The sequence below is a fragment of the Aedes albopictus genome, chromosome 1 (genome assembly GCF_035046485.1).
Source record: "Aedes albopictus strain Foshan chromosome 1, AalbF5, whole genome shotgun sequence".
Lineage (NCBI taxonomy): Eukaryota > Metazoa > Arthropoda > Insecta > Diptera > Culicidae > Aedes > Aedes albopictus.
In genome coordinates, this window is record NC_085136.1 from 273,567,944 (window position 1) to 273,582,828 (window position 14,885).

Here is a 14,885-nt window from a genome sequence, read left to right on the forward strand (position 1 = left end):
CGATTCGGAAATACTCAAATGCTTCAAGTTTGGTTTCCTTACTTTTAGCAATTAATGCTTCTAATCATTACCAAAAACTTCGTTGAAGACACCAAGTGCCGGAATTGTTTCGTTTCGGAGTACAGTATCCCGCTAGATTGTGATCCTGACCCTTAGTGCACTGGGGATAGGTAACAATGTTAATGAAGTTTCGGGAGTATTTTTAGAAGGACCTCTTCTACTTGTTCATTCAATAAATAGTACTTTTATTCAGTAATGCATACCGTTATTGTGATCGCTACTGTATAAAGAATATTATAAGAAATATGTTTACCTTCTCTTACGTCGCTTTTTTTAGTAGCCTTCTACGTCGACTTCAAACTTTAGACCCTAAGCTGTTTCACATTAAAATTCGTTTTGTATTTTTTTTTATTCTGTGTTATATCCCTCTTCGTTACCCATTTTTATTGACTGCTGATATAATATATAATGAATCATATCTGAATATTATGATGTACATTTTTTGTATATAACTCGACTTTCAATTCATGGTCGCTCCTCTGTTTAACATCTTTTTGTTTTTCGTCGCCTCGCGTGCGACCTCGCATTTTAAAATTGCATCACTCGTGATCCTAGGGTTCCAGTTTCACGTTGGTTGATTGAGGGAGGGAGACTTGTTTGATTTTGTTCCGTCGACGAAGCCTGCTTGAAATTTGGTAGCACCGTGCACCTGATCAGCCTCGTAATCTCATTTTGCCATCCTATTACTCGTTCGTTAAAAGGTTCTACAAAGGAAAGGCTACCTCCGAGATCGAATATAAATACTACTTATCATACAAAAACACAATCAGCACTCGTGCTCTTAATATATTCTTTCTGTCTACTTTTACGTTTTTTTTTTCTTGCATTTTTATTACTGCAACAAAAAAGTGTTAAAATCTAAAACAAACACACAGCGGAACATAGAGGTCTACGATTACACGAATGGGGCAAGAGATGCGCTTCTCTACATAAAAACTCATTGCTAAATGGATGCTGGTTAGTACTCTAGCGCGAACACTCGGTTATGGGCCCAGAAACGGAACCTGTGTGAAGCAGTAAAAAAAAAAAAAGAAATGCCTAAAATGTATGAATTGCATGCATTTGTTTCTGCGGGTGTGATGCGAGTGAAACCTCTCGAAACAGTTTATTCAGTGGCCTGTGGTTTGGTCAGTCTTTTGGCGCCCCGGCTGGGTGGTCCCTTGGGCTTGGAGAACTGTGGCCTCAAATTCAACTTCCTGGGGTGCAGCTCTTCGTACAAGAACTCCTCGGTAAGTTCTTCGCCGTTGTCGATTTCTATCTTTTTCGTTATCTCTATGCCGTGATTTTCGATCGTGGCCGAGAACGGTCCCTTGCAGCTGGAATACATCATGCGTTCCCGGATCGAGCAAGAATAGCCGGGCATGGAGTATACGAACACCACACTGTCCAGGTGGTTGCCTTCGTGCTGGTGTTTAAACAAGTAGAGATGGTACCGAGCATGGTCCGTCGGGATCTGCGATGGAAGTTTTAGGATGTCGATGTTGGCAGCGTTGACCACGTGGATTTTCTCCTCGTCCAGATCGATCCGGAACTGCAGATAATTGTAGGCTCCTCGTTGCATATCGACTAGCGCTTGGCTGGTCGGGTCGGAAATTGGACAATTGATGCCTCCAAGCGTCTTCTGTTTGGTGTCGATTCCGAAATCTGTCTTGACTTCGCTTTTCCTAATTTCCGCGAGCTCTTCTTCCCGGCTGGTCAATGGGGCCGGGGCGCTGAAGTCGATCTTGTGCTTCTGGTAGCCTTTAAGAGTGGTTTCCTCCTTGGTGGTGGCATTCAGCTCTTCCTTTATGTGGCCCGAACCGAACTCCAGCTTAAGAGTGGCCTTGGTTGAAGCATACAGCATCTTCTGCCGCACGGTAGCCGATTCAGGTACCCAGCTCAACAGGAGCCAGGCATATCCGGTGGGAATTTTATAGTCAAGTCTGAAAGCAAATAGAAAATCGGTTTGTTGATTACTGTGCTGCGGATATTACGGAAGGTGGAAGCTTAGGAAGAGCAATAGAGCGCCATCAAGAGTACCTCCATCGCCACCATCGAGAGTAATATGGGCGAGCTACGCACTTAAAGAAAGCAGTGGGTCACAGAGGACACCACGAGGAAGATAGGGGCACGAAGAAACGCCAAAGTCACTAAAAAGCGAGTAAAGACACGAGGAGCCAAAGCCGTAGCCCGTTAGCGCTATTCGGCTCTCGGTAAGGAAACGAAACGCTCCTGCAGCCGGACAAACAAGGGTGGGCGGACTTCATAACCGACGAAGGCGAGAAGGCCGCAAATACCGGAGTCATTAGAAAATTGACCGACCGCCAGTTGAAACGCCGGTAGACCTTTTAGAAATTTAGAAAGCAGTTATCTCGTTCAAAACTTGAATGTTTGCTTTGAAAATGTGTTCACTGCACTCCACTCTCCACCCGCAATACAGTGAATACATTTTCACTGCGAAAATTTTAGTTTTGTACGAGAAAACTGCTTTCCAATTTTCAATAATGACGATTATGTCAATGACGAATCCTGCAACCTTAACTGGACTTTGGCCCAGTTATCGAGCGCCCAATTAAAAAGTAGTGCAGTTAAACAGCAGTCAGTTATCGAGCGGATGCTGTAGTGTATATAAGAATACAGCCAGAGTAATCAAGGAACCAAAATCCGGATTTTCAAAGAAATTAGCACACAAGCGTAAGACTGGAACGCAGTATTATATTGCAAGAGGCAGGCTCAGAGGCTCATGACGGTGCTGCATCAACAAAAGAAATGAAGGAAGTCGATATAAATTTGACATGGTCAGAAATCAAGGCGATTGTAGGCAATCGTCCAGAATGGAAATCTTTAATTTTGGTGTTTCTGTATTGAGATTGAAGTTAATTGTAGTAACCTACGATCGTCTTTATAGCGACACGATTATTTAGTAGATCAAACAGATGAATAAAACTTTTTATTCGTTCTTCAGACTACAGCCAATTCATACATGTTTTATTAACTCTCTCAAGAGGTTATGGGCCCAGGACGTTGGCCTTAGGAGCTGGAGAATAGTAGGGAAAAGAAGTTAATATTTATGGCGTGTCCGAGATGGTTCTTCCGAGGGAGGATTTAAGCTATCAAGGCGGAAGGAGTACTGGTTGCGGATCAAGAGGAATCGCCGCAGGAGAAGGCGCAGCTACAAGTGAAGTTGGTGTGCGGTCAGCGGCGCCGGTACGATCGTTCGGAAACGCAGTCTGAGTCTACCGACCATGGAGAAATTGAAAGGACGTCAGGATGATGCCTCCTGGTCCTTTGCGATGAAAATGATCCTCATACGCGAGGGGACGTGGCGAGCAGTGAAACCTGCTGAAAACCAGGCAGTGGGTCCAGAGATTTATTTATTTATTTATTTCATCAACAGGCTGGGTGTAGCCTTAATGATGGTTAAGTATGATACAATAACATGGTCAAGAAACTAATAATAAAAAAAAAAAATAATACAGAGACAACATTCAACGAAACAAAACTTGGTCAGGAGTTAAAACTAAAGTAAGTGCACTATCAGCGTTCGTCACTTCGCCTTGCGAAGAACGACGAAAACCTCCGGCGAAGAGTCTCACGTGAGAAGTGAAAATCAAACAAAGAAGCTACTCTATTGAATACCTGCTGCAAGCTGCTGATCGCACCGTGTATCCCATAGTTCGTTCGACGTAGAGGCAGTCTCAGCATGATACTATTTCGAAGCGATCTTGGCTGAACGTTCAAATCGATTTGCTCCAGAATCGCCCCACAATCGGTTCGGCCCTGGAGCGTATCAGCTCCGGTCAGTGCTCTGGTTAGATCTCGTCTCGAGCGGAGTAGTTGTAGATCAATCAGCTGACATCGGTTCTCGTAGCTCGGCAGGCGAAACGGGTCCCTCCAAGGTAGTCGGCGGAGTGCGAACCGAAGAAAGCGACGCTGAACGGATTCAATTCTTTCGGCGCCGTTTTTGTAAGCAGGACTCCAGACAGCAGCGCAATATTCAAGGGTGGAGCGCACAAGCGAGCAATACAGTGCTTTTAAGCAATAGATGTCGGAGAAATTCTCGGAGATGTGCGAGCGCGCTGTGGCAACCATTTGTTTGTCCTTGGAGAAGCAGAACTACAGTTTGATCAAGACCGCGACTTCCAAACACGCTTGGGATAAGTTGCAGCAAGCGTTTCAAGTTAACGGGATCATCAGAAGGTTTGGACTGCTGTAAAAGTTGACGTCCATCAAATTTGAAGAATCCGAAACGGTGGAAGATTACGTGGATCAGCTTGTGACGATTTGAGTGAAAGTGGCTTTTATTTATTTATATATTTATTAGAACTTCCGGAATATTTTATTCCGATGATTTTGGGGCTGCAGCCATCCGGTATCAATCTCACAGCTAACGTGGTGAACACAAAAATCATTCAAGACGTAAAATGGTCATTGAAGACTTCAACTACTGGAGGAGGAGCTTTTTATACAAAACCGAAATCCAAACACCCGAAGGCAGACAGGAAGAAAGGAGTATATTTCTATATATACAACTAGGCCATTATGCAGCGAGCTGCCCTCAGAAGTCGACGTCATGTAAGCCAAAAGGTAAGGCGCTTTGTGCTACACTGGCGGTTGGAAGTGGAAACTAAGAAATCTATTTTTTCGATTCTGGAGATACATCTCGACGCGGACTAAAGAAGGATTCGTCGAGCACATATATTGGGTATATCCGATTGACACCGCGAGCACCGCAAGTCTGTGGCGAAAGGAACGGTCAATCTAGAGCTGGAAGAAGATACGATCGAAGTCAAAGAAGTTTTGATGTTTTCGGAGTTGTCAACGAATCTTTTGTCCGTCAGCAAGATCTGCGAAAAGAACATGACGGTGCTGTTCAAGAACGACTGCTACGGAGTGCGTGATGAAAATGGAGATGTTGCTGTAACTGACATTCGAGAGGACGGAGTGTATAAGCTGCCCACTGAGAAGATCCAGAAAGCGTGTCTGATGTCCGAGGTGGAACTGTGGCATCGACGATTAGACCATCTAGCAAGCAGTTTATAAGCAGAATGGATTACAGCTGCGGATGACGGATATGCCCGATTGCATCGCATGTGCGCAAGGAAAGCACAGCAGAACTCTTTATCATTGCAGTGCTACCCGTTCCACAGACGTGCTAGAGCTAGTACACTCTGAGTGTGTGGTCTCATCTAGGTCCCATCAATTGGCGGAAGTCGGTATTTTGTAACGTTCGTTGATGATGCGAGTCATAAAGTGTTCCTGTACTTCGTCGAATGGAAGAACTAAAGGACGTCTACGAACAGTTCAAAGCACAGGCTGAGCGACAAACAAGAAGTCGATACAGCAGAATTTCGTGCTTCATCAAACGACTTGCCCATATACCTGAACAGAACGGTACAGCGGAGCGTATGAACCGTACGTTGGTGGAAAAAGCGAGATCAATGATTAACGTTGCCAGACTGCAGAAGAAGTTTTGAGCGGAGGCCGTATCTACCGCTGCGTACTTGGTGAACATAAGATATACTCGAGTATTCGAAGGCAAAAACCCCAGAAGAAGTCCAAGCTGAAACACCTACGAACATTCGGCTCTCGGGTAATGGTTCGTTGTCCAAAGCAGAAACGGCAGCATTTCGACCCGAAGTCCGTAGAAAGCATCTTTGTAGGATACGGTGAAGCTTCAAACGGATTTCGAATGTACCTTCTATCAAATCGTTAGTCGAGATGTGGTATTCATCAATGAAGCACGGTCAACAACAGACGAACCGGAGCAATCAGTAGAATTCATGGAGCTGTAGGCCAGGAAGAAAGTTGAGGAGAATGAAGCTCAAGAAACCAATAACGCCGCTTTTCTGGTCGTTACAGCAGTTTATAAGCAAAACGTCTTCGCTGGTGAATGGATTACAGCTGCGGATGACGGATATGCCCGATTGCATCGCATGTGCGCAAGGAAAGCACAGCAGAACTCTTTATCATTGCAGTGCTACCCGTTCCACAGACGTGCTAGAGCTAGTACACTCTGAGTGTGTGGTCTCATCTAGGTCCCATCAATTGGCGGAAGTCGGTATTTTGTAACGTTCGTTGATGATGCGAGTCATAAAGTGTTCCTGTACTTCGTCGAATGGAAGAACTAAAGGACGTCTACGAACAGTTCAAAGCACAGGCTGAGCGACAAACAAGAAGTCGATACAGCAGAATTTCGTGCTTCATCAAACGACTTGCCCATATACCTGAACAGAACGGTACAGCGGAGCGTATGAACCGTACGTTGGTGGAAAAAGCGAGATCAATGATTAACGTTGCCAGACTGCAGAAGAAGTTTTGAGCGGAGGCCGTATCTACCGCTGCGTACTTGGTGAACATAAGATATACTCGAGTATTCGAAGGCAAAAACCCCAGAAGAAGTCCAAGCTGAAACACCTACGAACATTCGGCTCTCGGGTAATGGTTCGTTGTCCAAAGCAGAAACGGCAGCATTTCGACCCGAAGTCCGTAGAAAGCATCTTTGTAGGATACGGCGAAGCTTCAAACGGATTTCGAATGTACCTTCTATCAAATCGTTAGTCGAGATGTGGTATTCATCAATGAAGCACGGTCAACAACAGACGAACCGGAGCAATCAGTAGAATTCATGGAGCTGTAGGCCAGGAAGAAAGTTGAGGAGAATGAAGCTCAAGAAACCAATAACGCCGCTTTTCTGGTCGTTACAGCAGTTTATAAGCAAAACGTCTTCGCTGGTGAATGGATTACAGCTGCGGATGACGGATATGCCCGATTGCATCGCATGTGCGCAAGGAAAGCACAGCAGAACTCTTTATCATTGCAGTGCTACCCGTTCCACAGACGTGCTAGAGCTAGTACACTCTGAGTGTGTGGTCTCATCTAGGTCCCATCAATTGGCGGAAGTCGGTATTTTGTAACGTTCGTTGATGATGCGAGTCATAAAGTGTTCCTGTACTTCGTCGAATGGAAGAACTAAAGGACGTCTACGAACAGTTCAAAGCACAGGCTGAGCGACAAACAAGAAGTCGATACAGCAGAATTTCGTGCTTCATCAAACGACTTGCCCATATACCTGAACAGAACGGTACAGCGGAGCGTATGAACCGTACGTTGGTGGAAAAAGCGAGATCAATGATTAACGTTGCCAGACTGCAGAAGAAGTTTTGAGCGGAGGCCGTATCTACCGCTGCGTACTTGGTGAACATAAGATATACTCGAGTATTCGAAGGCAAAAACCCCAGAAGAAGTCCAAGCTGAAACACCTACGAACATTCGGCTCTCGGGTAATGGTTCGTTGTCCAAAGCAGAAACGGCAGCATTTCGACCCGAAGTCCGTAGAAAGCATCTTTGTAGGATACGGCGAAGCTTCAAACGGATTTCGAATGTACCTTCTATCAAATCGTTAGTCGAGATGTGGTATTCATCAATGAAGCACGGTCAACAACAGACGAACCGGAGCAATCAGTAGAATTCATGGAGCTGTAGGCCAGGAAGAAAGTTGAGGAGAATGAAGCTCAAGAAACCAATAACGCCGCTTTTCTGGTCGTTACATCAACGTGGCACTTGATAGTGAGTCTGTTGTCGTGCCCACACCGCAACTTGATATATTAAGGTGCAGCGGTTGGGAGCCCCCAACTCAGGCAAGTACAGCTTTCTCTCGATAACTGGGCTTTGACGACAGTTCAATTAGCGAGCGTCGCTCGATAACTGGACTGAGCTCCCAGAGCCGGAGGCTTTTGTTTATTGATTTGCAAAATGTGAGGTTAAATTTCGTTTATTTTTGACAGACAACTGCCTTTTAACTGGATTTATCGAGCGCCCAGTTAAAAAGCAGTCCAGTTAAACAGCAGTCAGTTATCGAGCGGATGATATGAGCCTCTGCACGAATTTGCCTTGTCCTGCTCACTCCCACAGAAAGTTTGAAAACAGCGCGCACAGTAAAAGTCAAATTTGACTTTTACTGTGCGCGCTGTTTTCAAACTTTCTGTGGGAGTGAGCAGTAGGCCAAATTCGTGCAGAGGCTCATATTCAGATGTTGTGTACCTTAGTTTGGTTATTGTTCCCGATGATTTTGCAGATCACCTCTAAAGCTCAATGACCAGGAGCGCACTGTTTCAGCCGATTAGGCAATCCGCAATAAGTTGGTGTATAAAACGAAGTATGGGACCTGATGGAGAAGTGGATCTAGTCAAGGTTGGTCGTCAAAGGCTGTTCCCAGTGATTATGACGAGGTCTATGCTCCAGTGGTGCGCTACTCAACAATAAGATATCTAATGGTAGTCGCAGTTGACCATAATCTGGACATCGAACAAATGGACGCAGTGGGTGCTTTTCTGCAAGGACAACTTACGGGTGAGGCAATCTATATCGAACAGTCATACAGTTTTGTCGAAGATCCTATCAAACAAAATGTGCAAACTTAAGAAAGCATTATAGATTATATGGTTTGAAGCAATCAAATCGTGTTTGGAATCTCCAGCTGGACAAAACCTTGAAGGTTTTTGCTTTGGACCCATCTTCAATACATCCTTTGCTAGTATTTCAGAATCGATGGCCAACAGATGATTTTTGTAACTGTATATGTAGATGATTTCCTCATTTCTACAAAAGATGAAGCACTGAAAAAGAAACTGAAGGCATATCTGAACAATCATTTCAAGATGAAGGATTTAGCAGAAGCGAAGCTGTGTCTTGGAATCCGAATAACGCGGGATCGTCCCAGTGGGAGGCTGTTCCTGGATCAGCAGCATTATATGGAAGACATCTTGCATCGGTTCAACATGGCGAACTGCCATTCTGTTTCGACTTCAGCGGATCCTTCAGTCAAACTAGAAAAGACAATGTGTCCTAGTAATCCAGAGGCAGCGAAAGAAATGCGGGCAGTTCCATACAAGCAAGCAGTAGGCTGCTTAATGTTTGCTGCATACGCAACAGGACCGGACATAGCATTCGCCGTGAAAATAGTCAGAAAGTTCAGTAGCAATCCTGGACGTCATCATTGGGAGCGGTAAAACATATAAAAAGGTATCTAAAAGGTACACTGAACAAGCGTCTCCAGTTTTCCAAATGTAACTATCCTACTCTAACGGCGTATTCCGATTCAGATTGGGGAGGAGCTGAAGAAGAACGAAAATCTATGACGGGCTACTTTTTTACCAAAATGGGAGCTAAATCTTGGAACACTAAACGACAGGACGCTGTAGCTTTATCGTCGTGTAAAGCTGGATATATTGCGTTATCTAGAACAACATAAGAAGCTCTCTGGTGACAACAATTACTCAAACAATTCGACGAGCAGCGAGTGGTCCCGATCATGTGCGACCATCAGTCGGCGATCTGCGTTGCCAAAAACCAAGGTTTCAATCGGAGGACGTAGCATATTGATATTCGTAGTCATTTTGTTCGGGAGACGCTAAATCGAGGAAATGTTACGCTGTACTACGTTTCAACGACGCAGCAACCAGGCAGACGGATTCACGAAGCCTCTAACAAAGCAAGTTCATGAAAATTTCAGGAAAATGCTCGGTATCGTAGGTAAAGGGGGGTATTGAGATTCAAGCTAATTGTAGTAAACTACGATTGTCTATTATAGCAAAACTTTCTCTAGCAACGATTGTTTAGTAGACCAAAAAGCTGAATAAAACTTTTCATGCGTTCTTCAGACTACAGCTAATTCGTACGTGTTTTAATAAATAACTCTCTCAAGACTCTGCACCACCATGGATGCTCAGGACTGACAGTAAGTGAGTAGCTCCCTCAATAGATTTTATTTAGTGCAATTCACTGGTGTGATAGCGAGGCTAACAACCAAGCTAACAACAGTTAAATAGTTATACATACTGTGGAAGTACTCTAAAAGAACTTTTGAAGGCATACAGGCTAACAGTACATACTCACCGATACAAAATGTAACATGGGACATCGTCTTCAACTAGTGGTTTTACTAGTGCATCGTAGTCCTTCTCCCAATCTTTTTTCACCGCCTTGTTATCAACTAAGGCGAGTTCCTCTGCAATAGAAAGAATTAACATATTACAAACGATATGAAGTACGAAAACAGCATCGAATAAAATAAACATAGCTAGGTATAGGGGAACTAACGTATTCTCGGCAGTTGTGTTCTCTTCGTCATGGGGGGTTTTTTGAAACCTGTAGGTGTCAGAGTTGGCCTCAAATCCTTCCCAACCAAGCTGAGATATATGCCCAAATTTCAGGCAATTCGGCCCACAAAAACCCCCTATGACGAAGAGAACAAACCTGCCGATAATACCCATCGTCATCCTATAATATGTTTAGTCCCACACTACTTTCTAAGGGATTTAATTTCATACATAGCCCTACAGTTCCGTACAGTACGTGTTTATGTTACACGTGTAGCCAAAGCATATGTGAGCGAAGCATGCTTTGATCTACTGATGCGAGTCAATTACAACTTCCGTTAGCTGCACTTTCCCCTTCGACTAGGAAAAAAGCATAGCATGCTAAGTGAAATCGACAAGCATCTCCCGCAAGCTTCGACGCCCACCATATACAACACGAACGTGCCTCAAGTGGCTGGCCCGCGCCGCCACTCATCAGTAGGACTTACCATTCTCGATGGAAACCTTGAGCACTCGAGTTTTTCCGTCCTTGCATTTTCCGAAGAACTTGAGCAGCTCCGCGTTAGCTAGAAAAAAAATCAGAAACAAAACAAAGAATCCAACATCAACTTATGCAATACACATTTCAGAATGGATTGATGGGACAATGGAACGGCAACGGTTGGCCATCGCAACCATCTCGCTCGCTGTTGTTTCTATAGGTAGATAAGTCACGGAAACCGCGACCGATCGACCGACCGACAGGTTGTTGCCGTCAGCCGGGCCCATTCATCACCTGCCCTTCTATCCTGCCTACCGTCGCAAGCACGCACGCACACATTCGTCGTCGGTGGGTGGGGTAACGGTGGCTGGGTGGGTGGGGCAATATTTTGGGTGTTGTGAGCCAGATGGTTGCGATCTGAGACGTTGCGACAAAGAGAGAACGGGAAACGGGAGATAGCATGCGGTGGGTGGAGGAAAGCCGACACGATACCGAAACCGATGGGAGGGGAGGGAGACCAATCAGCAGACGAGAAAATAGAAAAATGATTCACTGCTCACCCTTGATTCCGGTTTGATGGGACATCTTCTGGCTGGATTTTGTCGAGTGACGGTGAGGAAATTCGATGAAAGCACCAAGCACTAGTTCTGATACACACTAATTGAGCAGGCTAGAAGCGAAAAACTGTATTTGCAGGATGATTGGGATGGATTTTCCTTTATCTACGTCCGACGGCAACCAAGACAACTTTCGGAATAAAATTTATGCTGTCTGATGAATGATGATGATGACGATGGATGGATGATCGTGGGCAGTGATGCCAGACAATGAAAACAGTCGAGTGCACGCTAAAAAAAAGCTGATAGTGACGTACATCTTACAGATCAAAAAAAAATATACCGTAAATATAAGTTCACCACTGGACAGCGCACTCAATTGTTTAAAACAATAAAACACATGGTTGATTTTCAAACTGACCATTTACTTATTCCAAATTTATATTTCTGGAGCTCGATTTGAATAGGTCGTATGTGCTTTTGTCGATATAAAATTCAATCAGTTTATTTTAGTTATTGTCGGGCCGCCACCAAACCGGACTTCGCACAATAAAGTCGCGACGCGACCCAACTCGCGACGTTTTTTTTAATCAAGTCAAAAGTAGTGCGCATCCTTCTCGTTGTTGTTAGCAACACAGCGCACTAGATGCGAAACAGTTGCGACCAAGGTAAATTTAATGGAAGGTACTGGCATATAGGGCACTGCATGAAAATCTCTCCTTCTCTTTCACTCTCACAGAAATTTTGTAAACAACAAGGCCAAGAAACGTCAAAATCCCATACAAAATCAAAACAATGCAGTGCCCTATACGCAGTCAGTAGATGCGGGGAGAGGCTTATGACGGGGGTGGTGGAGGCGACTGCTGGCGAGTTTGTTTACGCTGTACTCTATCGGTTTCTGTGGGGTTGCTAGGGTTGCTAGGAGTTGTTGTTTACCCCCACACAAGTGAAACATTTTCTCGTAGTGGCAGAGCAGCTGCTTGTTTTGCGATTTTGAATTAATGATTGTGGGAAAAATTCAACTTATTTTGGTGATTTGGATGCAGCAACATTGGCAATACGCATGTGGAATCTCTACTGCCATAAATTCGAAGAAAAACTTACTTAAGAGAGGACTTGACATGATGAAAGGCGGTGTAGCTTCGGCAGTTTCTAAGGTTTTAAAATGGGAATTACACCCGGAGCTGTAACTTTTTGGGCGACAGGTAGTGATGGGGAAGATGGGTGGCAAGGACTAGCCGTACCAACTAAGCCGTAGGTACCCAGGTATGACAGGTACTATCAGGAGGATCCTTAAGTCGGCGAGAAGCGGTTGCCGTCAACCAAAGAGCGTCAGATGCAGTCGGGAAACAATTGGGATAGCCGTGATTTGTCTGGCGGGTGAACGGATTTCCGATACTTTGTCCGGCGAACACTGCTTGATACAACCACGAATTTCTTTGGGGACGTACGTCGAAACGTATTCCCAAAGTCTTTCGGATGGAACGTGAAGAAAAATTGCACAAAACTGATCGCTTCGAGACTCTGGCACTTTTGGGTCATGGCTTGTATGCCAAATCAAAACAAACTTGCCAGCTGTCATTCCGAAATCCAATATGGCGGATTGAATGATTTATCATATTGGATTACCTTCCTTTTACTTACCTTGGTTGCGACATTTGTGGACCAACAAAATGGCAATTGGCTTCTTTAACGGTATTGAGATAATTCGATATTCTGAATCTGCATGTCAAACTGAGCCGAAATCCAAATTTTCATGAATTTTGGAGCCCGGGAACCTATTTAAAAATCAATTTGAAGTTTGTATGGGAGCGATTTGTCGAATCACCCCTCGTCGCAGTTTGTACTGGGCGGAGCTGTCAAACAGTTGCCCAGCTGTCAAAAGGCGATTTCAAAAAATTTCTTCGGTATAGATTTTGTGGGAGAGTACGATTTGCCGCACAGGGGAATCTGCGTAGGTTTCGGATAACCGGAAAAGTAACGACCACGAGTTTTTAGTGAAAACGTAACAAAGAACTTTTACTCTGCGTCTTATTCGTAGGATGTACAAAGTTGGACTGAAATCTATCGTATGATTGTCTCACGCCTCGCCGGCGTCGATGTGCGGCGTCCACCCCAGTGGAAAAGCAATGAATAGGGTTGTGTAGGGTAACTTACCGAAATGTGACGAGGGGCAAGACATTGTTAAAACTCTTCACTCCTCCTCGATGTTTGACGCTCGGCTCACCTCCAACTAGACCGAGCTGGCTGGCTAGGTCATGATGCTTGAGTCTTCCCAGCGGTTTCGTGAGAACGTCGGCCTTCATGTCCTCCGTCGGGCAGTAGACCAGTTCTACCTCGCCACGTTCACAAAGGTCCTTCACGAAATGTCGCTTTGTCTCTATGTGTTTTGATCGCTTGCTAGATCGTTCGGACCGAGCGAAGTTGAGGCAACCTTGGTTGTCCTCATTCACCACAGTCGCTGTAGTCTGCTCTTCTCCCAGATCGCCAAGCAGTCGTCGCATCCAGACCACCTCCTGGCACGTCTCCGTTAGGGCGACGTACTCCGCTTCTAGTGTGGACAGCGTGACACAGTCTTGGCGGCGACTGGCCCACGAGACAGCTCCTCCTGAATAAAATAGCACGAAGCCCGTCGTAGACTTCCGCGTCCCAGTGTCACCTGCCCAATCGCTGTCCGAGAATGCCACGAGCTCTTCACTATTGCCGCCGAGGTTCAGCTTCCAATCGCGTGTCCCTTTGAGGTAGCGGATTACGCGCTTGGCTGCCGTCCAGTCACTCTCAGAAGGGGCACTGAACTTGCGGCCAAGGATAGCAGCACTGTTCATGATGTCAGGGCGAGCGCACACGGCAATATACATTAATGCACCCACCGCACTTCTGTATTTCTTAATGTCTTTCAAAATTTCACTGTTCTTCTCATCACCGAGGAAACCTTTGTCCATAGGCGTCTTTGAAACTTTCGCTTCGCTGAGTCCCGTTCTGTTCACTAGTTGGTCTATGTAGTTCGATAGGTTCACACTGTATACATTGTTCTCTTTCTGCACTTCGAGACCCAGGAAGCATTTCACATCACCAAGGCACTGAATGTCAAAACTTTTCTTCAACTGTCCAAAAACGTGCTTAATCACCTCTTCACTCTCGCAGCCCACAAGGAAATCATCCACGTAGACAATTAAATACACTTTGTTCCCGTCTACGGTGCTCACAAACAAGCACGCATCTGCTTCACTCGCCTCGAAACCCATTTTCTGCAGTACTTCCGTCAACTTCTCGTTCCAGCATCGGGCCGATTGTTTCAGCCCGTAAATGCTCCTGCGCAGCCGGCAAACAAGCTCCTCCTCGCCTTGAGCCGTGTATCCCGGTGGCTGCCTCATATAGATCTCCTCGCTGATGTTGCCGTACAGATAAGCGGTTCGGACGTCAAGATGCTTCAGTACGAGATTCCTTTTCCCTGCCAACGCCAAGAGAGTCCGCAGAGTGGCATGTCGCGTTACCGGGGCGAACACGTCCCCGAAATCCACGCCAGGAGTCTGCGTAAATCCCTGCGCCACGATTCGGGCTTTGTAGCGCACGATCTCGTTGGCTTCATTCCGCTTGAGTTTGTAAACCCATCGGCTTCCGACGAGCTTCTTGCCTTTGGGAAGTCGAGCTAGTTCCCAAGTGCCATTTTTCTTGTGCGATGCCATCTCACTGTCCATGGCGGCCTTC

At 45.4% G+C, this 14,885-nt stretch overlaps 1 protein-coding gene across 1 annotated transcript; it reads right to left on the minus strand.

The window, feature by feature from the left end:
* Positions 1-215: 215 nt before the first annotated feature.
* Positions 216-11,397, minus strand: LOC109429314 (twinfilin). The gene is made up of 4 exons (XM_029860146.2): positions 11,181-11,397; positions 10,628-10,705; positions 9,937-10,048; positions 216-1,982 (listed from the first exon to the last, which is right to left on the minus strand). The coding sequence occupies exons 1-4, from the start codon at positions 11,203-11,205 to the stop codon at positions 1,166-1,168; spliced, it is 1,032 nt and encodes a 343-aa protein (XP_029716006.1). The 5' UTR covers positions 11,206-11,397; the 3' UTR covers positions 216-1,165.
* Positions 11,398-14,885: the final 3,488 nt, after the last annotated feature.

Coding starts and splice junctions, on each gene's coding strand:
- LOC109429314 (XM_029860146.2), bottom strand. CDS start 11,205: ATGTCCCATCAAACCGGAATCAAGG. Junction 10,706..11,180: donor CCATCAAACCGGAATCAAGG/GTGAGCAGTGAA, acceptor TTTTTTTTCTAG/CTAACGCGGAGCTGCTCAAG. Junction 1,983..9,936: donor CCATGTTACATTTTGTATCG/GTGAGTATGTAC, acceptor ATTTGCTTTCAG/ACTTGACTATAAAATTCCCA.